The sequence below is a fragment of the Caretta caretta genome, chromosome 6, assembly GCF_965140235.1.
Source record: "Caretta caretta isolate rCarCar2 chromosome 6, rCarCar1.hap1, whole genome shotgun sequence".
Taxonomy (NCBI): Eukaryota; Metazoa; Chordata; order Testudines; family Cheloniidae; genus Caretta; species Caretta caretta.
In genome coordinates this window covers 17,283,491-17,305,950 of record NC_134211.1, presented here as the reverse complement: position 1 = coordinate 17,305,950, position 22,460 = coordinate 17,283,491, and the positions used below count along the sequence as shown (strand labels likewise).

The 22,460-nt window shown below is 58.0% G+C and overlaps 1 protein-coding gene across 3 annotated transcripts in view; it reads right to left on the bottom strand.

The window, feature by feature from the left end:
- The window catches only part of B4GALNT4 (beta-1,4-N-acetyl-galactosaminyltransferase 4), a 124,482-nt gene that overhangs the window by 45,458 nt on the left and 56,564 nt on the right, over positions 1–22,460 (bottom strand). For 2 of the 3 annotated variants that reach the window (XM_048853326.2, XM_048853324.2), the window contains exon 2: positions 12,182–12,297. In XM_048853326.2, coding sequence (XP_048709283.2) covers positions 12,182–12,297 — 116 coding nt within the window. Of the gene's footprint in view, positions 1–1,359; positions 1,467–12,181; positions 12,298–22,460 lie in introns of all 3 variants that reach the window. The other variant, XM_048853327.2, reaches the window with a different exon arrangement.

Sequence of the window (22,460 nt, the reverse complement as noted above, 5' to 3'; positions counted from 1 at the left end):
AGCATGGAGAGGCCCAACTAAGGGATCCGGGCCCCACTGAGCAAGGTGCAATGGATCCCCAACAGAGACAGCCCCCACCCCACAGAGCTTACAGCCCAAGCATGAGACCGGAGACAAGCATGTAACTCGACAGGGTGATAACAGCAATGGTGATCGCTGTCACTTCCGGCTCAGCCAAGAGGAGGGAAGCAGTCAGATTGAGCATGTTATGGTTACATGTATCCATTAAAGGAAAGGAAGCCAGAGGAGGGAGTTGTCCACGCTCTGTACTAGCCAGAGCCATCTCCCGGCATGTGGGTTCGTTCCTAGCGGCAGGGAAGTTGAGGGAGCAAGGGTAGCTACCCCTAGAGAGGGAGGAGCCGCCCAGGGATGGGAGACTGGCTAAGAGCAAATGGTATGTGCTCAGCGAAACAGGGGATGGGCCAATGGGACCAGGCGCCGTGAGGCCTGCTAATTCAAAGTCCGGTGCCAATGACCATCCGAAGGCTGTGCTGGCAGAGGTGGATTTCAAAGCAGGGGCAGGTCAAAGCAGGCGGACGGAGAAGAGGGCTGCATGGGGAAGATGAATGCAGACGGGGGTGCCCCCTGCTGCCCACTTTCCTGGCATGCGCAGGGATGAGGCAGAGGGAGGCAGGCGATAAACCAAGCCTGCCCCAATCCGCTTGTGCCATGCGCTCCTCATTACATGGAGACAAATTACCGTGGCGACTGGGGTACTCGAGAAGGAAACAAAGCGCCTCAGCCCATGATAAACGACTCCTTGTCAAGCTCCCTGTCTGGTGGAATTAATTCCCAGCCAGCTGCGCCCAGCGCGGGGAGGGAAGCAGGGACGGAGCCTGGAGCTGCAGACACTGCAGCGTGGCTGCCCAGCCAGCCCCGGAGCAGCGCTGTTTGGGTCCATGGCAGCTGGGGAAGGAATCTGGCTGGTGGCCTGCGTGGCCCAAGCTCGGGCGGCCCCAGGGGACACAGCGAGCGCTGTACCAACGTGCAAATGCAACGTGCAGGCAGGAGGGCGGGGAGACGGGGCCCTATGGCCCTGGAAGATCTTCACAGGCTCTGGAAAGAAGAGGCTCCATTTGCGGTGTGCAGCAGTGGGGAGACTAGTACAGGGCGTCATGACAGGGGGTCCCAGCCCTGATTCACAGTAACCCACTGCGCAAACTCGGAAAACTCACTTAACCGCTCGGTGCCTCGGTTTCCCCATCTGTAAAAGGGGCAAAGCACAATCCCGACCCCTGCTATCCAGCACTGGGTGAGAGGCCCACTGATGAGAGGTGCTCTCTTTGTGTCGCTATATCCCCTGGCGCAGCCTGATGCTGGCGGATAGCTGCTATTTGATAGGTCTCAGGATGGGCTCACAGTCTTTGCTGTCCGCGACCTTTCCCCAGACACTGCTCTGGATTCCATCCCCCTCTCCCGAGGCGATCCGTCTGCCAGCAGCAGCACCGGTGAGCTTGATCCAGACGCTGGGTGTGGAGGAAGAATAAAAGCGCAGGTCAACCCCAGCTAACCGCAGTTACTCTGAGCTGATCCCCATCCAATCCCAGCGTCTCCCGGCAGCCAGTGAAATAAGGGGTGGTCTTGTGTCTTGGAGGCCACAGGAAACCCGCGCAGGATGTGGGATAAGATGAATAGGCTCAGTGGGTGTGAGGGGGAAAAGCTCAGAAAAGTGGGGGGACAGGTTACTGGTTTATGAGAGCTACTCTCAAGACATTAAATGTGAAGGGGGCAAGCAGGCTGTGAGTGACTGCTCTAGTGCATTCCCTGGAAGCAGAGCCCGGGAGACACCAGCCTGGTCACTACCCACGTTCTGTAGTTCACTGGTGTAACGCTCGTGCAAGGGCATGAGCATGGGGCCATCAGGGCTCCACGTACAAACTCTAGTTGGCTTTGGCGAGTGGCGTGGGTCCTGCCCCGCAGCACCAGGGAGGAGAGAGCGTTTCCATCTGCTCCATGTCTCCCTTTTCTCCGGATACGTCATGTCAGTTTCACAGCACGGCAAGAAACAGACAAGGGCCAACAGAGCGTGGGATCCCAGGGCAGCAGGGGACAGAGTGCTGCGGCCTTCGGAAATGGACGCCCCCCCCACCCCCCAGGCCGCTGGCGTTCGGGGCTGTAACAGGTAACGTACACCTGGGTCACAGAGACACAGATGCAGTCGTTGATGGAGCACACAAGCTGCTATTCACGAACTTGTCCTTGAGCAGCTTGGCTGACAGGGAGCTCAAACCCCGGGGCTGTCACTGGACTCCACTGAACATCTTTCCCAAGGCCAAAGGAGCACAAGGAGCCACCTGGACAAAAATACACAAGCCACCTGAGGCTTTTTGTGCACAGAGCTATTGATCTCCAGCTCGGGCGGTTGGCTACAGTCACTCCCTGTTCACAGAGAGTGACAACAATCCCTCATATACAGCCGCAGACCTGGAGAATCGGCAGTTGGTTCGTATATCGCAGACACCTCCAGTCTGTTTCGCTAGGGCGGGTCTAACAGCTATTTGTGACACCATCCCCACACCTGCGCCATAGCCAAGGCTGGCATCACGTCACTATAAAGGCACCGCTCCTCCGAGAGGCTGACCTCCAGGGCCGGGCTCAGCTGCTTCCAACCTCACCTGTTTTCCCTGCTGCCTTGTTCAAAACAATGGCTGGTTAGATTTTTGTTTTACTTTAAACAAACATGCAGACGCACCCCCCCCCCCAAATCCCCCTTTCTCCTCACTAGAAGGGATTCCACTCAACAATTCCCTGTCAGGCAGAGAACCGGCTCTTCCACCGTCAAGGCGAACGCTTTGAAAAGCTGACAAACAGGCTGGTCTATTGGAAACTGAGAGGGGGCAGGTGATCAGAACAAGAACAAGAACGAGGAGCAATGGTCTCAAGTTGCAGTGGGGGAGGTCTAGGTTGGGTATTAGGAAACATTATTTCACTAGGGGGAGGGTGAAGCACTGGAATGGGTTACCTAGGGAGGTGGTGGTATCTCCATCCTTAGAGGTCTTTAAGGCCCAGCTTGACAAAGCCCTGGCTGGGATGATTTAGTTGGGGTTGGTCCTGCTTTGAGCAGGGGGTTGGACTAGATGACCTCCTGAGGTCCCTTCCAACCCTGAGATTCTAGGATTTTATGATCAGCATACTCTGGCTGACACCAATTCCAGCCAAAGAGATAGACAGGGGCTCTGATGTAACATCCTGGGCTAACTCGGGGGCTGGGAATCCCAGATGGGAATGTCTCTTTGCCAATCACCAAGTGAGGTGGGGGTCTTTGCTGGCTGGTGAGAGCAGCTGCCTGTGGGCGAAGGGTTAATAAGTAGCTAGTTTGTGCAGCCAGGAGAAGCAAGCGGGGAAACTATTCCCTGTGTAAACGTTAAGGCAGCTGGAGAAGGGGATGTGATTATTATTGATAGTTTCTCTGGCACCCGGAGTGTGAAGTGCTTGCTGGAGCTGGGCAGAGGCACAGATCTGTTTTATTCCCCTAGGGCAGCTGACGTGGATTTGCTGGCCAGCGTTACCCATAGGGCCCTGTACCCAGTGCCCTGCAATGGGGAGCTCAGCCCCCTCTGCCACAGCTACCCCCATTAAAGAGCCTCAGTGGCAATGAGAAGGTTTGAGTCATCATTACCGCAGCGGAGGGTTCGCGCTGCACCAGCCCAGGGCGCATCACCGACTCTCCCTGGCTGGGGGCCCAGCCTTATGAAGCCGGCAGGGAGCTGGTTTTGGGGACATTCCGCATTCCCACCCTGGGTCTCCCTTTCCGCTCTGTCTAAGCACTGATTTGCTCGATGAGCGTCTGGCTCTGAGGTGGGACTTATCGATCGGGCTCTGGCTAAATGATAGTGGTCAGTAAGTGGTATCGGTAATCCATCCATTCACCATTTCCACTCGCTGGCTGCTCAGCTGCGATCCCATCACAACCAACATTCACCTTGGTGCGTCATTGCTGTCCCAGGCCCCAGGGCTGCTCCCCGCACCAGCCATTCCCAGCATCACGGCTTGGCTTGTATTTATTTCTTGGCCTCCCTACGCTCCCTCGGAGGCTGGGCTCTCATTAGCCTCATTCTCCATATGAGGCAACTAGGGCCCAAAGAGGCCAAGTGACTTGCCCAAGGTCACACAGGAAGCACGTGGCAGAGCCAGAAATTGAACCCTGATCTCCTGACTCCCACTCCAGTGCCTTAATAACAAGCCCACCCTTCTTCCCCCCGGCTGGTATTGCCAGTGAATGCCCCACTGGGCTCAGCAAAGGCAGAGATACAGTCTGCCTAGCAGAACTCGGGGCGGGAGGAAGTTGCCAGCTCCTGATGCTGTATGAGGAGCTGCTTGCAGAGAGAAGGGGCAGGAAGTCTGAATGGTTGCTCCTGCTTGACAAGCCATGGGCTCTCTCAAGGAGACTCCCCTTTCCTTGGCACGTAAGGTCCCTGGGCCCTGCCTGTGATGCTGTTAGCCCTGCAGTGAACACAGCTGGTGGGGGAGTCCACTGGGACTGGAGATCTCGCCTGATACGGCTCACGCTGCCCCCGTACCGGGGGTGACGCAACAGTGCTTCTGGGGGGGCTCTGTTATCCCCAAGGGACTGGTCCCCAGTGCTGGGAACAAGAGAAGCCCAGCCCACCCTCCATTGCCACGGAGAACTTGGCAGAGCAGAGCCAGGGCACCCAGCGGCTGGAGCAGAAGGGAGGCGCGGGGGTGACATTTGCCCACTGGCTGAAACAGGGCACGCCCCCCGCCCAGTCACCCCTGCGGTAAGTCACGGGGCTATGGAACAGGCCACCCGGAGGCGGGATTCCTTTCTGGTTCTCCTCTTCCTTTTAAAGGGATCGGGCTAATTCAATTGCAGGTGTGTGTCTCACAATTTAGAGGGACTAGGCTGGCGCTCGCCTTCACGCCACAACTCGGGATTGATTCAATTGTGCCGATCAGCATGGACAGTGCAGTAATTCCTATGCCTCTCTCTGGGCCCGCCACACTGCGCCAGCAGTCTGTTATTAACCAGGACAGCTTGTCCTGGGGGTGTCACCCCACTTCTTTTCCAAGAGGGGCCCCCTGCAGCATCTCGCTCAGCCCTTTAAGCACTGGGCCATGCACGGCTTTTACTGCAAGCTGATCTCTCAAGAGGTATTCATTTCAGCAGAGCTGGGAGCTCCCCCCTCAGCAGCGCTAGCTCCCAGCCTCGCCCTTTCACCACAGCTTCTTCCAGCACCGAGCCTCCAGCGGTAGGACCTCGTCAAGGTACATCCAGCCAAGCAGGGCCCACAGAGCCCTGCTGGCCAAGCGGAGCAGCATCTGGTAGAGCTTTCTGAACGGGTGCTTGTCATTAACCATGCCCTGTTGGTACACAGCACTGCCCTCCAGTGCTCAGAAGCAGACCCGCTCCTGTGGGGGCAATTCTCTTGCTCTCTCATGGCGGACGGGAGTGCCATTGCCGCGAGTGTGCAGGAGAGTGGACAAAACGTCCCACACATTTCTTTGTTTCCATTTGCTCCTTGAAGTTTTCCATCTGCTGCCAGCGGAGGGAGATTCATCGGGTCTCTCTGAGCGGGGGACCAGAGTTCAACTCATGGGCCTGGGGCTTGGGCTGGAGTCCAGCTTGCAACTGGGACATCTGCAGACGAGACCCCTTGTGGATCAGTTGTGCTCCCACCCTCCCCAGCTGGAGACAGAGGTGGCAGGTGCATACATATGGCCATTCCCCGTGCACCATCTCCGACAGGCAGATCCTGCAGCATCTCCAAAGGCACCTTGCAAAAATTAAAGCCCCATCCATGGTAACCGCAGGAGAGACAGAGCCACTGAAGGGACATCGCCCACAGAAACCTCTCTGGCACCAAACCTTCTGCCCGGTGCACGTTCAGTGAGCTGCACTGCGAAAAGAGACCAGAAGGTTTGCTATGGACTGGGGACTCTCTTCTGCATGGATGGACCCCAGGGGTGGGTGAATCCAGCAGCCAGACTGCTTCCCACGCAGGAGATTGCTGAAGTGAAGGCGGAGAGCGGGGCAGGTTTTTGAAGCCGGTTTCGTTCATATTACCCACTCCCGTCTGGCTCTGCAGTGATTTAGAAGCAAGCAGTGGAGCAGGGGATCCAAAGGCAGTGTGGCTCAGGGGATCAGAGACACTGGGCCTTGGAGGGAACTAATGATGGGAGAAGGGGAGGTCTAAAATGCTCTGAACCCTTCCCCTTGGATACCAGTGGTTTCTTCCTTCATCCTCTCTAGGGCCTATTAATCGCCTCCAACTTGGCATTCTTGGGGGCTTTTGGGAGACTCTGGCAGCTGGTCATTGTCCTCCGAGCCTTTGGAACACAGATTAATAGATTCCAAGGCCAGAAAGGCCCACTGCGATCATCTGGGCTGAGCTCCTGTGGGTCACAGACCAATGCACTGCCCCGGAATAATTCCAAGAGCAGAGCTTTCAGGATAACCTCCAACCTGGACTTTAAAATGGCCAGTGCTGGAGAATCCACCACAAGCCTCTGTAAATTGTTCCAGGGGCTAATTACCCTCGCTGGTAAAAACGGGTGCCTTATTGCCAGTCTGAATTGTCTAGCTTTGGCTCCCAGCTGAGCCACAGTCCCTCGTAATGATGGCCCGGGGGGAAGTCTGTCTAGACTTGCCCCCCCAGTGGCCCTTCAGTTGCTGATACTGGCCCCTGGCAGGCTCCATGCTGTGGGTTTGATTTAATTACCTGGGCACCTGCGGTTCTAAGATGGCAAAGAAAAATGGACGGGACAGAAAAAATAGCATCCCACTCTTGAGTGCGACAGGGAAGAGGAAAGCTCCAATGACCCCCTCTCCAGAGCTCGTCCTGCTCCTGACACAACCCACCTTGGGGGAGACTAGGAACACTCGGGCCATCCACGGGCAGCACAAACATGGGCATGGAGGGGGAGAAGTGACTTGCCCAAGGTCACTGAGCGAGTCCCTGGCTGTATCCATCTGAAAGCCTGCATCTCCCAGCTCCCAGTCCTGCGTGCCAGGTCCTAGCCCATGCTGGGTGTCCTGCCCTGTTTACAGAGATACACCCACACAGGTGCCGGGCATTTCACAGCTGGGGATGTGAGGCGTGGCGGTGGTGCCCTGGCACGGGGACTCAGATGCAGGAAGTTAGCGAGAGCAGGGACATGAGGGAAGTAGGGAGGAGGAGAAAAGATGGAGAGAGGGGAGGAAAAGGAAGTAGTGTGTGGGGGGGTCCTAGTCTTTTAATCTGTGTCTATGCAGTGCCTGGCACAGCCGAACCCTGATCTTGATCGGGGCCTCCATGTGCTACTGGAATTGACAATGCTGAGCTATTCATTATTTGTAGGCAAGCCAAGAGCCCAGGCTGCCCTGGGAGCCCCATCACACCAGACCCCGTACACAGCACAGTAAGGGCCAGACAGACACTACAAACCATCCCCGTTTTACAGATGGGGAATCGAGGCACAGGGACACTCAGGGAGTCTGTGGCAGAGGTGGGAGTCGAACCCAGACCTCCCAAGGCCAGCCTTCCTCTCCAGCCCCGGCTTCTCCAGAGACCCCTGCTGCTGGGGGACAGTGAGCAAAGGTTCCCTGAGCACATCGGGCCGCAGAGGCTGAAGGGACCAAGCAAGAGGGCAGCCCCTGGAGACTCCAGGGAGGGCCACTGCTGTGGCCAGCTGGGAAGGTAACAAGTGCATCACACGCCGGAGCGGAGACAGATAAATGCTGTAAACAAAGAGGAGCCCATTAGGATGCGCGGCACTACGGAAGTAATTAGCAAACTTTGTCTAAACGAACTAATTAAAGCCCCAGAGGAGGGGAACAATGCCCTCTGAAAACGTGATTAGACAGGCGGCATAATTAGGCTTTGATTGTTTGAAAGGAAGAATTCCTTCCGCTCCCTTGGAAAGTTTAGCCCGAAATCCGGAGCAGCCTTTGGAAGATGTGCTGCTGCGGGGGGGGGGGGGGGGGGGGAGGACGGGGACGGGGACGGGGGGGTCTGAAGGTGTCAGCGCAGGGCGGCGGAGGGGGCAGCTGGTACGAGCGCCGTCCAAGTCCCTCCCACGCGCTGGTTCCAAAACTCGGTGGCACTTCCGTGCCGACTTCTGGAGGATTCGCTGGGGTCCCCGGGGACGGTGAGAGCTCCCCGGTGCCACAAGCTCGGTGCCCCCCGCCCCGTGGCGTGGGCCCTGCGGGAGGGAGGGAGATGATGGGTGGGATCCGGCCACGTGGCGCTGGACTGATACACACCAAAGGGGGGAAGCCGCATCGACTGCGGCCCACGTCTAACGAGCCTATTTCTCGCCATCTCATGGCTGCCTAGCGTGCAGCTGGCTCTCATTAGCAGCACACGCTCGGGAAACCCAAATAAATGGCTCTCTCCACTCCGGGGCGGCTGAGCTGTAGCAGATAAAAGCTTCTCTGTCCCCTGCCACAGCGGGGCTGCGATGGCGCCGTGCCATGGCTAGGGAGAGCGAGGGGCTCTGCTGGAGGAAGGGCTGGGCACTGCCTTGCCCTAGCTATAAGGAGCTGCCTGTGGACGGCAGCCTCTGTAATTAACACACCGCCGAGTTTCAACCGCTCTGGGCTCCAGTTTTCCATCTCTGGGTGTTTTTAGCCCGATTGGTTTGCTTTGGGTCCAGGGAGCTATTTCAGCCATGGCTGTTTGTCTTTCCAACCAGTGAAATTTCCCCCTCCCTGCACTGACAGAGGCAGCAATTCACAGCCTGGCTCCCCTGAGCTGGCAGCTGCTGGCGGGTCAACTCTCCTGTTTGCTTACAGTGCTGGCGGGAAGACGGGGCGTGTTATGTTCAGATGGGCCAGGGCTCCGGTAATCTGTGAGATGCCCCTCCCGGCCTTGCTCAGGGGGCCACCACCACTGAATTGATGGGATGATGGAGAACAGGCAATGGGGCTTTGCTTTGAGGCAGCCCCGCTCCCCCGGCTGGCAGGGAGAGCTGCATCCCCCACATCCCCACCTGCCTCCCACAGGTCAGTAGGGCCTGCAAAGCGGTTTGAGACGGTCAGGTGACAGGGCAGGAGACGCTCAGGGTTTCTGCTCGGGAACACCCTGCGGGGGCACCCTACGACTGTGCCGATTCTGCGCTGGAGCCCGGCTAGCGCTGTCTGATGGGCCGCAGCACTGGCAACCTTTGCAGCCAAAACCGGGGTCCTGTCTCTGCACCCAGCTCAGGAGCGATTTCAGTTCCCTCGGTAATCCCTGCAGGAGCCTGCCACCTGATTTTCAGCCAACCCTCCTTGTTCTCACACAGCCAGGGAGGACGTGCACCAAGAGATCACCCTCTGGCTGCCTCGGCTCAGCAGAGAGAGCTGGGGCAGGAAGGGGCCCATGCACAGCACCCAATCTATGCTCTGTAGTTCAATGCGTGGGGCTGGGGAAGGGCAGCACCACACAGATCCCCATGCCAGAGGCTGCAGCGTGACGTGTAGAGAACCTGGCTGCACTGGGGGAGGCAAGCAGACGGGGGTGAGAAGCAGCCGCCCAGGGCCGCTGGCTGGGTCCCGCTTAACAGCCACCTGTGCTCCAGTGACGTCCCTGAGATGAGACGGGGGCCAAAGCCACAGAGAAGCTAAGTGTTCAGCTCTGGCCTCTCTCCATCCCCCCAGGGAAGAAGAGCCATTAGTGCCCCAGGGGTGCTCCCCCCGCCAGCAAGCGTGGGACAGAGAAGGGCACCGAAGCTGCTTCCATGGCCTGAGACCACGCGATGCCCGCACCTTGCCCAATGCCGTCAGGGCTGGTCCTTCCTCTCCGAACAGCACAGAAGGGGAACAGATGCAGGCAGAGCCTCAGAGGGAAGGGGAGGGATCAGGCAGGAGGTGAGGGAGACAGCAGGGCTGGTCAGGGTGAAAAAGATGAGGGGAAATAGCTGGGATAGACCACGCCAAGCAGGCTTTCCTGCTGCCCCAACCCTAGAACACAAAGGGGGGTGCGATCCAGCGGAGGCGACACATGAAATGTGGCTAAAAGGAAATATCTCTGTTGTGCCATGATAAGAAACCTGTGGGACTCCCTGCAGCAGGGCAAGGCTGATGGCTTGGAAACCATGTAGGAACATCTGACAGAGGTTTACTTTGTTTAGTGGATACAGCAGGGAACTGGGTGTCCGGACACCTGGGTTCTACTCCTGTTCCCTGGTTGACCGGCAAGTCGTGCCGATCTCTCACTGTCTCCACTTCTCTGGGTGTGTCAGAGAGGATGCTACAGACCCACTTTAATCAGATGCTTTGGCAGCCTCACGTCAAGGGTGTGCAAAGGGCAGAAGAGCAGGCTGGACTTTTGCACCAGTATCAGCGTTTCAAGAGCTCTCAATCCTCATGCTTCAGGGCAGCAGCTTGGCCAGGAAGAAACGGCCCCGGCCTGATTTGTCCAGATTAGCTGCATTCTGGAGGGAGATGGAGTTGGCTCTGATATCTAAACCCCCTGGAAGTGGCCTTGGCTGTAGACGGTCCATTGCTCTGCCCTGTACAGAGTCTGCAGTTAGCTGGGGCCAGCACAGGGCTCCATTAACCCAGGTCTCTGCGTGTGGCATGCCAGTCTTTCCACACCCTGTGCTAATTGCAGGCACATGATTGCCATGCCAGTGCCGTGGCTGCCAACGCCTCAGGAAAGGGGCAGCGATCGGTCAACGTCACCGTTATCGCAATGAGGGGAAATGAAGCATCACTGTCAGGCAGTGAAATGTGAGCTTTCCTTCCGCCGGGCTCCCACGCTGCCAAGCCTGGCTCGGAGCCTGCCCGAGCCCCAATGGCACGGTCCTGGAGGAGCAAGCCAGCCCCAACGTGCTCCTTGCGCCGCCCTGGGCGAGGGGCGCTGCATGGCGCAGGGCAGGCCCCGGGAAAGGCTGGTACAGCAGCAGCGCCCAGGTACCCTCCAGCCCCAGAGGCCCACAGCCAGATCCCCTGGCCCTGACAGCCCTGGGGGCGGCAGGAGTGCAGGGCTTGGGCTGGGGAGCTCTCACAGCCCTCGACCAACACTCCTGTCCCCTGGGGGCAGGAAACACCCTGCATGGGCGACTGCCGCGGCTGCCCCCGCACACAGGCTCTCGTCGCTGAGGTCGAGTGGGACAATCCCAGCTCTGCCCCTAACCCCCTTCTCAGTGCCCCGTGCTGGGAAGTTCGCCCCACCCTGGGGACGGTGAGAGGGGAAGGCCCCAGCAGGTTTCTCTCTCTGTCCCTTGCGTCGCATCCTGAACCCGAGAGGGGTGCGGCCCAGGGGCCCCTTCCCAGGGCAGGCTTCTCTGGCCCTTGGGGAGGCAGGCGGCCAACCCAGCTGCAGCAAGAGCATCCATTTCGGGTTTCGGACGACCCCGCCTGCGGCAGGCTTCCAGGGAGAGGGGAGCAGCAGGGGCGGCACATCAAAGCCGCCATGGCAGCCACCGCGCTAAGCACATCGGAATCTACAGAGCGGCAGGTGCAGCCCGGGGCTCGAAACGCCCCCTCCCCCTTCAGTAACGTCAGGAGCAGCTCACTGTGCTCAGACGACAGCCGGGCTCTTGGCCCCGGAGATTCCAGCGGGAGCAGGGCCACGTCCAGTTCAACCACCCCCAGCCCCGGGCTCCATCCGATGGGCAAGGCCACCTGGAGACCCAACCCCACTGCCACAGCCCCCTCCCTGCTCCCCACCTCGTGTTATCTCCCAGGGCAGGCTGAGCGGTGCCCTACCCCTACTCTGTGCTTCCCAACAGGGCGATGCCACGCAGGGGCTGCCCCACACCTCCTGCCATGTGCTTGCCAAGAGGGCTCCTCATCGGGACCCCCGGACAGCGCGGTGAGCATTCCGACCCAGGGATCCCGTCAGAGATCCCCACACACATCGCCAGGGGGATGGATCCATACGAACCAACACACACGCGCCTACGTGGCTTCCAACAGCACAGTCCCCTAAGGACTCCTGTTTTTACTTCCTACCGGGGCCATCCTATGCCCCCCCACTACGGGTTTCCCACCAGGGCTATCCCCCCTTCTCTTCACAGGACCCCTGCCTCCCTCAGGGCACCCTCTGTGTCCGGGCAGCGTCAATGGGGAGACCCCTTTGCCAGCCCAGCTCCAGGGGCACCAGGAACCCATGCAGGGCGATCCCAAGGTGCATCGGCCCCCTCCCCCAGCACGCACACGGCTACAGCCCCTAGGCGCCTCCAGCCCAGAACTGGAGCCGCTAGGAGCTCATTTCCCATTTAACAGAGAGAAGACAGGCCAGCCTGTGATTACCATCTGCTCATCCTCTCGGCTCTCGCTGGAGTCCTCGGCCTTTCTCTGCTGAACCGCTGCCCGGGCCCCGGCCACACGCCTGCCAGCATCTGTCACCTCACCCAGCCTCTCACCATCTGCAAACAACAAACAGACGCAGCGGGATGCATGAGACTACAGCGCCCTGGCCGGCAAGCCAGCACCCACCCACCGCGGCCCTGGGGAGATGGGAAGGGGACTCTGCCCCCCGGCGCAGTGCCAAGGAGCACCCAGGTCTGAGCTACCAGCACCACCACCTGTGTCTGTCGTGGGCTCAGTCCACAGCCCCGTCCATAGCCAGGGCCAGTCTGTTCCTTCTGCAGCGGCCACCTTCCTCCCAGCACCACAGAAAAGCCCTGGCTGACATTTTCAGACTTGGGTGCTGCACGGAGGACGCCCAAATCAATGACCTGATTCTCAGAGGCACTAGAACCTGGGGGTCCCGCTGGCCGCAGGGGCCCATGGGAGGGTTAACTTTAGGCACCCAAGTTTGAAAAGCAGAGCCTAAATCTCTAGTGGCAACAGAGCTACACCCCGGCTCAGCCCTGACCAGGAAACCCAGTCACTGATGGGGCCGGGGGGGGGGGGGAGAGGAAGACATGCGGCGCTGTATATCTGGCAGGCACCAGGATGCCAGATGGGACGCTCTCCCAAACCAGAGCTTAACAGGGCAGGGACCATCCTTCCATTGTGGGTCTGTACAGCGCCTTGCACAACAGGGTTCTGGCCCAGGCCTGGGGCACTCCTAGGGGCTCCCGCAATAGAAACAGCTAGATCCCATTTCACCCCCCGTGGTGCTCTGCTCCTTGTACCCCCAGGGGGTAGGGCCTGGCATAGATGATTGTCAAATGGCTAAGAGAATCCAAGGCTGCCAGTTAGGAGTGTGGGTCTGAAGGAACTGGAGAGTCCTTAGGATAAGAGGGAAGGTCCTCTCATGGATCGGTAACCAGTTAAAAGATAGGAAACAAAGGGTAGGAATCAATGGTCAGTTTTCAGAATGGAGAGAGGTAAATAATGGTGTCCCCCAGGGGTCTGTCCTGGGACCAGGACACCGAATGATCTGGAAAAGGGGGTAAGCAACGAGGTGGCAAAATGTGCAGATGATACAAATTACTCAAGATAGTGAAGTCCAAAGCAGACTGCAGAGAGTTACAAAGGGATCTCACTAAACTGGGTGACTGGGCAACAACATGGCAGATGAAATTCAGTGTTGAGCAATGTGAAGTAATGGAAAACATACTCCCAACTCTACACCAACTGATCGGATCTACCTTAGCTGTGGATCTCTCCTCACGGGGAAGCTGTTCCAGACCCCTCAGCATTTCTGTTGCCCTTCTCTGTACCTTGAACAATTCCAGTATAGCTCTTTGGAGCTGAGGAGACCAGAACCGCACGCAGGAGAGTTACGCAGCTCACGCCCTCTCTGAGCACCCAGGGGCACCAGTAAGAACGCTGCACAGTGGGACCCTGCACCAGGATCTATTGCCACAGCCAGTGGTGCCCCTTCACCATCCACCAGCAGCCTCCTGAGACACTCTACCCCGCCCGCTCGGCAAGATGCACCGGCACCAGAGATGCCCCCCAGCACCCATCCACCCCAGCTCCCCTGTGTGACTGGCTGATAAAATCAAATGACACGTAACTGGGTGCCCAGAGGGAGCCCATGAGGGGGCACTAGCTAGAACCAGAGGCAGCTGAGGGAAGTGCTAGGACACGCTCAGGGCTGCTTCATCCATGACCTGCAGCTTCACCTGGGTGCTCAACTCAGCTCTGCCCATGAACCCCAGTGCTGACATGCAGCCCCCTGGTATCCCAGCCCCGGGCCCCACCCAGCTCTGCCCATGAACCCCAGTGCTGACCTGCAGGCCCCCCACCCCCCCCGGTTATCCCAGCCCTGGGCCCCACCCAGCTCTGCCCATGAACCCCAGTGCTGACCTGCAGCCCCCTGGTATCCCAGCCCCGGGCCCCACCCAGCTCTGCCCATGAACCCCAGTGCTGACCTGCAGTGCCCCCACCATCACCTATCCCAGCCCCGGGCCCCACCCAGCTCTGCCCATGCACCCCAGCTGTAGCCTGCTCCCTCCCCACCACACAGCTTTGCCAGTGGCCCCCAAAGTGCCCCCAGGCTCCCCTGCTATTTCAGTGGTGGCCTCTCCTGAACGCAAGCTGCCAATTAAATTAAATGGGACCAGGACACATGTCAGGCTGGGCCAGGCCAGGACGTGGTCTTGGGGCCCTGGGAACTTTTGCCAAGTTCTGAGATTATTTTTGGTGCGCAGCTGCTGCGTCCCGGCTGCTCTCTGCAGATGAGGTCTGAGCTCAGTGGCCACCACAAATGCCTTCTCAGACCACCAGCCGTGCTTGGGCCACCAGCTTAACCCAGCTGCCTTGGGCTCTCTCAGCCTTTGGGCTGGGCACACGGGGGGGCACCAAGAGAAGCAGAATCTGGGACAGGTGGCAATACCCAGGCCCCACTGAATAGCTTTCAATGCCCCACCCAGAGCAGCTGCTGTCACCTGCTGGCCCTGCCACTGCCTTGGAGGGGGAGCCCCCGGCACCTGGGACATCCTGCCTCACAGCAGGCACTGCTGGGGGAGTATCAGGGCCAGGTGATGGCACGGAGCATGCAGCCAGGGCAGGGCTAGAGCAGCTGATGGAGAGAGGGGACCTCCCCAGAGCCCAGGCAGTGTGGGGCAGAGGGCATGTGTCTCTGGGGGCTGAGCACTCGCCTGGAGAGGGGCTGCAGGGGAAGGGGTTGCCCTGGTCCCGGGAGGCATGTGCCGTGCAGACAGAGGGGCTGGCCCTGGCGCTGGGGGGAGGAGGCAGGGGAGCAGAGGGCACTGCTCTTTGGCCAGGGCTCCTTCACCACATCTGTGCCGAGCGGCTTGCAGCGGCTCATCAGTGTCAGCTTTAATTACACCTAAGGTAGCCCAGCCTGCAGCCCTGACGTAAGAGCAGGGATGAGCTGCAGGCTCCTGGCTCCATGGCTGAGCATCCAGCCCCAGAGATGGGGCAGCGGGGCCCCCGTGCACCCGGCTGGCCAGCCGCTGCCTGCCCCACAGCACTGCAGCACAGAGGGGGGAGCACTTCTTCTAACACTCCTGTTTCTCCCCCAGCTGTCCCCAGCAAGGCACACAGTGGATTCCCCAGGCCCGACGGCCCCTGGGTTCGCAGCATCCATCACCCCCCACGCCCACAGCCAGATCCCCCGGCCCCGACAGCCCTGGGGGCGGCAGGAGTGCAGGGCTTGGGCTGGAGAGCTCTCACAGCCCTCGACCAACACTCCTGTCCCCTGGGGGCAGGAAACACCCTGCATGGGCGACTGCCGCGGCTGCCCCCGCACACGGGCTCTCGTCGCTGAGGTCAAGTGGGACAATCCCAGCCCTGCCCCTAACCCCCTTCTCAGTGCCCCGTGCTGGGAAGTTCGCCCCACCCTGGGGACGGTGAGAGGGGAAGGCCCCAGCAGGTTTCTCTCTCTGTCCCTTGCGTCGCATCCTGAACCCGAGAGGGGTGCGGCCCAGGGGCCCCTTCCCAGGGCAGGCTTCTCTGGCCCTTGGGGAGGCAGGCGGCCAACTCAGCTGCAGCAAGAGCATCCATTTCGGGTTTCGGACGACCCCGCCTGCGGCAGGCTTCCAGGGAGAGGGGAGCAGCAGGGGCGGCACATCAAAGCCGCCATGGCAGCCACCGTGCTAAGCACATCGGAATCTACAGAGCGGCAGGTGCAGCCCGGGGCTCAAAACGCCCCCTCCCCCTTCAGTAACGAGCCAACCAAAGAGGAAACCAGCTTGGGGCTAGAGGGGATTGGGCCTGTGGGATCCCACGGGGCTCCGGTCCTTTCTGATCCGCTTCCTTCCCATCCAGAGGGGGCCTCCTAAAATGGCTCCCATGCCCAGCGTCAAGACAGGGCCCCAAACTCCATCCAGGGCCACACCTTGGGCACCCGCCCTGACCCTTAACCCCAACAGGAGCAGCCCATGGAGGCAACGCTTGCTTTCCCAGCATGCCACGCTCCACTGGGACACCAAGCGATCTGCTGCAGGAGGCTGAGCTTGGCTGGGCAGGGCCTGTGGTCTCCATGGGTCCCAGATCTGCAATAGCGATGGGACTGAACCAGAACCCTGGATCCTATGGGGACGTTTGGATCTGATGCAGACGGGGCTCAGGCCCCTCCCTGGTCCGTGGGGCTCTCTGGGCAGCACTCACTAGGCAACATGAGTAGCACTGAGGAGGGGGGGCAGTCACCCCAGCCAGGGTCTGGAGAGCGTTTCTCAGCCTGCTGGGGGAGGTTTGGCCACAGCAGCCGCCCCGGCTCTGTAATTGCATATTGGCAGGAGAGAGCTGTCCTGCAGGAGCCGAGTCTTTTTGCCGAAGAGCCCCCATCATTCAAGCTCACATTTACCACACTTGAAGGAGGGAAGGACTCAATCAATTGCTCCTGGGAGGACGACTCTGCAAACACAGCTCTCACTCAGGCTAAGTGGCCTGGAAAGGGCTGCCCGCTCCGGGCATCAATCCTGGTCCCAACCCCGGCCTCGGAGGTGCTGGGAGAACAGCAGAGACTCTCTCTGAGCTGGGGATCCATGGGGGGCTGCCACCCAGGCCCCATTCACACCCAAAAACCAGACAAGCCCCCAAACTCTCTCTGAAGCGTCAAGGCTCAGGCTTCACACAGGAAAGCACAAGCTGCCCCCCGTGTCTCCTCTCACCAGCCCAGGTGGGCCTAGAGCTCCACCCCACTAGATGGGGAGGACCCCTGTCCGGATGTGTGTCTAGCGGTCAGACCACGGGCAGGACTCTGGGGTTCCAGGCCCAACTCTGCCACTGGTTCCGCTTGAGTGGCAAAACAACCCTGGACGCTGGTTGGAGTGGAGAGCTTCGAAGCAGGCTCTCAAAGGAGCCCAGAGCCAGGTGTCCAGTTCCCAAGGCATCCCTGACAGCAGAGCTCTCAACCTGCTCCCTGGCAGCGTGGCACAATAATGATTTCCAAGGTAAAAATTTCCCTCCAGAGTTTTTTTTTAATACTGATCCTTCTGCTCTGCTGAGCAAAGGGAGGTTTATACAAGTCTCTACTTACAGCATTAAAATAATCGGCTTCCCAAGAATAACATGGCAGGGATTTTGAAAATGGATTAGCTGTTCACTAATGCACCCTCTACCCCTCAGACCTGTGTAACTGACACCTCCGAGCCTTTCCAATGAACGGGAAGATCTGGAACCCAACCAGGGTTGCTAGGAGGGGGAAGTGAGGGATCACGCCGGGCAGAAGGCAGGGGAGTGAGGAGTTTGTTTTCACATAGCAGAGTGGGCAGAGCCAATTGTAGAGCTGCCTGGGTGTTTTCGCGTAGAGGAACCATATGAGGCTTAGAACCCGTGATCGCCAGCATAAAGCTGAGTTCGATGCTCTGCTCCATGAATGCTCCTGATGGGGAGAGAACTAAACGGCCATAAACTAGAGAGAGAGAGAGAGAGAGGCAGGTCATTGGAAACCAGCAGGAGGCACCATGCTCCCACACGTCACTTTCTCACTAAGAGGTTCAGCTCCCCGGCCACCCTCAGAGTCACATTGGCAGGCTCTACTGGCTGCAGCTAGACCTCACTGCTTTCCACAACTCTTGCCCCTGCGGAGGGCGCTGGACCCTCTAGCCCTTTTTTATGTTATTAATACAAGTGCCAACCCAGTGCCCATCAGGGCCCCGTTCCCCGCTCTCCTGCGCCTCTCTCAGCCCGTCAGCTGCCCCAGCGAGCAGAATGCCGCCACTTGCCCCGGAACAAAGGGTGACACCGGGTGCCCGGGAACGAGGGATCAAGCCCAACTGGTGTTACGGACGGCGTAGCTAGGCCTTGCAGAGCCTTTAGCACTAGGGAGGATGCCCTCGAGGATCTTGCCTGGCAAAGGTATGGCGTTGGAGGAGCGCAGCTGAATGGGGCTGACCCTCGCTGGGGGTCCAGTTCAAGGGCCGGGCAGAGGTTCAGGCAGGCCCGTATCCTGGCAGCACTGGTCCTGGCAGGCCTGCTCTGCTCCGGGAGAGGAGTGACGGGGGGATGGATGGGCAGGGACTCCTTGGTTGCTGTAGGTTCCTAGCCCCCACCCCTGCACTCCTGAGAGAGAGAGAGAGAGAGAGAGAGAGACACACACACACACAAGCGCAGCCTTGCTGCGACACGAGCTGAGGTGCCCAGAGCAGGGTGTGGGCACTGCTCCAGCATTCCACCTCCAGGGTTAGCCGAGCATCAGTTTTGTGGGTGAGAGAGAGTCTGGGTGGCAGGATCTCCTTCTGCATTGTACAGCATGGAGCAGAACAAGCCTGGCTTCCCCACATCTATGCCGGGCCCCCCGCGGGCATACCTACACTGCAAAGACTTGTGGTGCCGAGTCTCAGAGCCTGGATCAACTGACTCGTGCTACAGGGCTAAAAACAGCAGTGTAGATATGGGGCTCGGGCTGGAGCCTGGGCTCTGAAATCCCACCGGGGGAAGGGTCTCTGAGCCCAAGCAGGGACGCCCACATTGCTATTTTTAGCTCCGTAGCACCAGCCCCGCAAGCCCGAGTCAGCTGACCCGGGCTCTGAGACTTGCTGCCGCGTGACGATGGAGTCTCCTGTCGAGTTCGACGGATGAGCTACAGTCACTTATTGCGGGTCCTGAGATGAGACCGAAGACCAATTTCGGACCTGCAGCCCCAGTCTGCAAGTGCCACAGACAAAAAGAATGGTCAGCGAATAGGCACCTCACACATCTTTCCTTGACTGCAGCAACGCACCAGTTCTTGAAGCCTTTCAGTCCAAGGTGGCAGAGTGGCTGCCATCGGGTCTCGGCGTGGCTGAGGGCTCCCAGGTGTTGAAGCCAATGCTGTAAGGCTGGAGGTTGGCCTTGAAAGTGTCTTTGTAACGGTTTCTTGTTCTATTCTGCGATGCTCCATAAAAGATGGCCTTCGGCATTCTGCCATCACACATACAACGCACAGGAGCGCACGTCTCAGCTGGGCGCTAGCCATAAAAGCTTCTATGCCGGCGATGTGACAGCACTCAAGAACCTCAGTGTTTGGAACCAAAACTTGCCATTCAATTCCCATTATCCGCCGCAGACATCATAGGTGGAATTGGGCCAAGCATTCCGCGTGATGTTGATAGCATCGCAGCCGGAGAGGAGTGCGGTGACAACCACGGTGTGGTAAACATCTATTTTTTTGCAGTCTGACACAATGTTCCTTCCAGAGACAACCCAGATGTATTCCAAAGGCACCGATGGCTGCCCCAGTGAGCTTCAAAATGTTGCCAGCAATCCCTGCATTTTATGAAATGACACTGCCTCGGCAGCACAACTGGTCAATTACCTCGAGTGGTAGCTCGTCAATGGACACAACTGGAGGAGCTGCAGTACTTCCAGGTTAAGGCCGGACCATGGCTTCTGTCTTCTGCAGGCTGAACAGTTTGCTGCATGCACAAAGCAGTCAAGAAGCAAAAATGTCCCTGAGGTCATTGGCCAGTACAGCACAATCAGCAGCAAGCAGTAATTCCTGAATAATTATCTTCATAACCTTTGTCTTCACACGCAGGCAATGCAGATTCAAGTGACCTCCACTCATACGGTACTGCATATAAATGCCACAATCAATGTCTCTGAATGCATGTATTAGAACAGCTGCAAACACAATACTAAATAATGTCCGTGCAAGAACACAGCCTTGTTTTCCTCCATTGGTGACAACAAAGGGAGCTGAGAAGCAGACTGGGTGAAGGACAAGAACCTGCATGGACAGATTTAATAATGTTGACAAACTCACTAGGGCAACCGAACTTGGAGGACAGTCCACAGGCTATCTCGAGTTACACAATCAAAGGCCTTAGTAAGAGCGACAAAAACAACATACAGCTCTTTATTCTGCTCATGACATTTCCCCTGAATTTGGAGGAGTGCGAAGATCATGCCTGAAGTACCGCACCCAGCACAGAAGCCACACTGGCTTTTAGGCAGCATCTTCTCCATGAGTTGATCAATTAACATGACTACGGCGAGTATCTTTCCTGCTTTGGCAAGGAGTGAGAGGCCATGATGGCTACTGCAAGAAGCATGATTGCCTTTCCTTTTGTCCAAGTGAACAGTGTTTGTTCCTGGGGCACAGCCTCCAGGCCCCAAACCTTAAGTAGAGGCCAGTGAAGTCCCTGATTAGCTTGTGGCCCCCACATTTGAAGATCTCCCCAGGAACACCCTCTGGACCTGTTGCTTTGCCGTTTGGCATTTGCTTGACAGCTGTTCATATTTCAGAGATGTTCGGCAGGATTGAGAGTTGGCCTGGAATTAGAAGTTGCTCCAGATCACCAGGCGCTGATGCTGAGGTGGTGGCCAGTGACCACTTTTAAACCTTGTTGAAGTGCTCAGCCCATCTTTTCAGAATTTGCCCACGACTGGTCAGTTGCAGTGATGCATCTGCACTCTAGACAGGGCTGGTACCACTAGATAGTGGGCCACACGCAGTCTTCAGCTCAGCAAAAACCTGATTAGAGACTTTTTGGTCTGCTGCTTATGGAAGCATTTTCCACCAGCTCCCCTTCCCATGGCGAAGCTTAGCTAACACACTGCACTCCGTATGGTAATAAGCCATCTTTTTAAGAGATGAGTTTTTATTGTTTATCTAACAATGTGCGAAGAGGAGGCATGGAGGTCAGCAGTTGCTTTATCTCATCCGATCAGTTCTGATTAGATCCTCTTCACAAAGCGGAGGACGTCTTTAGACACACTGAACACTATTTCCTTAAAAGATGACCAGGCAGAGTCAGTGTTTATTGTATCTGACTGAAAAAGTGCGTCAAGAACTTCATCAACTTTTTTAACAAGCCCTGCACGCTCAAGCTTGGCTACTGGAGATTGAGGATACCAGCACTGTTTTAATTGGAAGCTCAGTGTCATTTTACATCTCACAAGTTGACGATCAGACCACACGGACGCTCCCGGCATTGCATGGGTGGTCCTGACGGGGGCGTTGATGTGCAAAGACAGTCAGTTAAAAGCCAATGACCAGAGCAGGTATGCATCCATGTTGCCTGGTGCTCTGTTGTTGTTTTGTGCTTTGTTGCAGTGTAGACGTACCCTATATGACCAACACCACACCCTGGCCAGTCCTCGTTTCCTAGCCTGCTCGGCAGTCACAAGAAGGAGCTAGAAGGCAGCCTATCCTGGGCGAGGCCCCCTGCTGTCTGATGTGTGCACTGCACCCACTCACACTGTGGGATCAGAAGACTCCCAGACAGTAATACTGAGCACCAGCCTGGTGGCACTTGCCAGGTTCAAAGCATTGTACAAACGCCAGTGGATCCTTGGGAGGAAGGCAGCCTCCCCCACCTCACAGATGGAGAAGCAGACCCAGGAAGGGTGAAGTGATGGGTCCCAGCCACACAGCAAGGCAGGCTCAATGTTGGGATTAGACTTCGCCACTTGCTGGCTCCCAGCTTGAACTCAGACCGCCAGGGCCCACACAGCCTCCCAGTGGTGATGCCAACACCTTGGCGCAATTCGCTTCCCTCTTACCATACGGTTGCTGTGTGCTTGTCTTTTGCAAGCCTGATGCAACACACATTCCCCCTCGTAGAAAGCTCCCCCCACCTCTCCCCCTGCCACTGCCTGCCCCAGTAGGAGCCTCCCAAGTCTGTTTGAAGAGAGATTCTCTTTCTTCTCTCCTAGCAAACACAGCTGCAGCCAGTGCTGTGATTCTGTTGCGGCGGGGGAGATGTGCTGGTGTCCTTGGCGATCGTTCCTTGGCAGGGAAGGAGGGTGGGAGAGAGATCCCCCATGTCAGCTTCTCTTCCCATCTCTTCCCACCAAGATACCACCCCGAGGAGATGCTGAGGGAGCCCGGGCCTGTTCTGGATCTCTGCCTCAGAGTGTACTAGCCCCATTGGACCATCTCCCCAAACAGAACTCCATGCCGCAACCCGACCCCCCAACCTCAAGGGAGACGGCTTCATGTGAACATAACTGAAAACCCCAGGCCCTTCCCAATGGCAGGGGAGGCGGCACATGGCCTCTCCCCCTGAGATCATGAATGGCTCAACCAGAGCCTCGGTGAGCACCCAGGTACCACATGCAGCCATAGCAATCTAGGATACGGTGTTTTCATGGCACGTCAACAGCACTTGAAACGTGACCCCTCCCCAAACATCAGATCCTGGCGGCTCCCAGCTGCCACCGGCTACCAATAAGGAAATCAAGAGAGGACAGACCATGCTTGGCAGCCATACTGAGATCGCTGGGCTTTGTTGCTGGC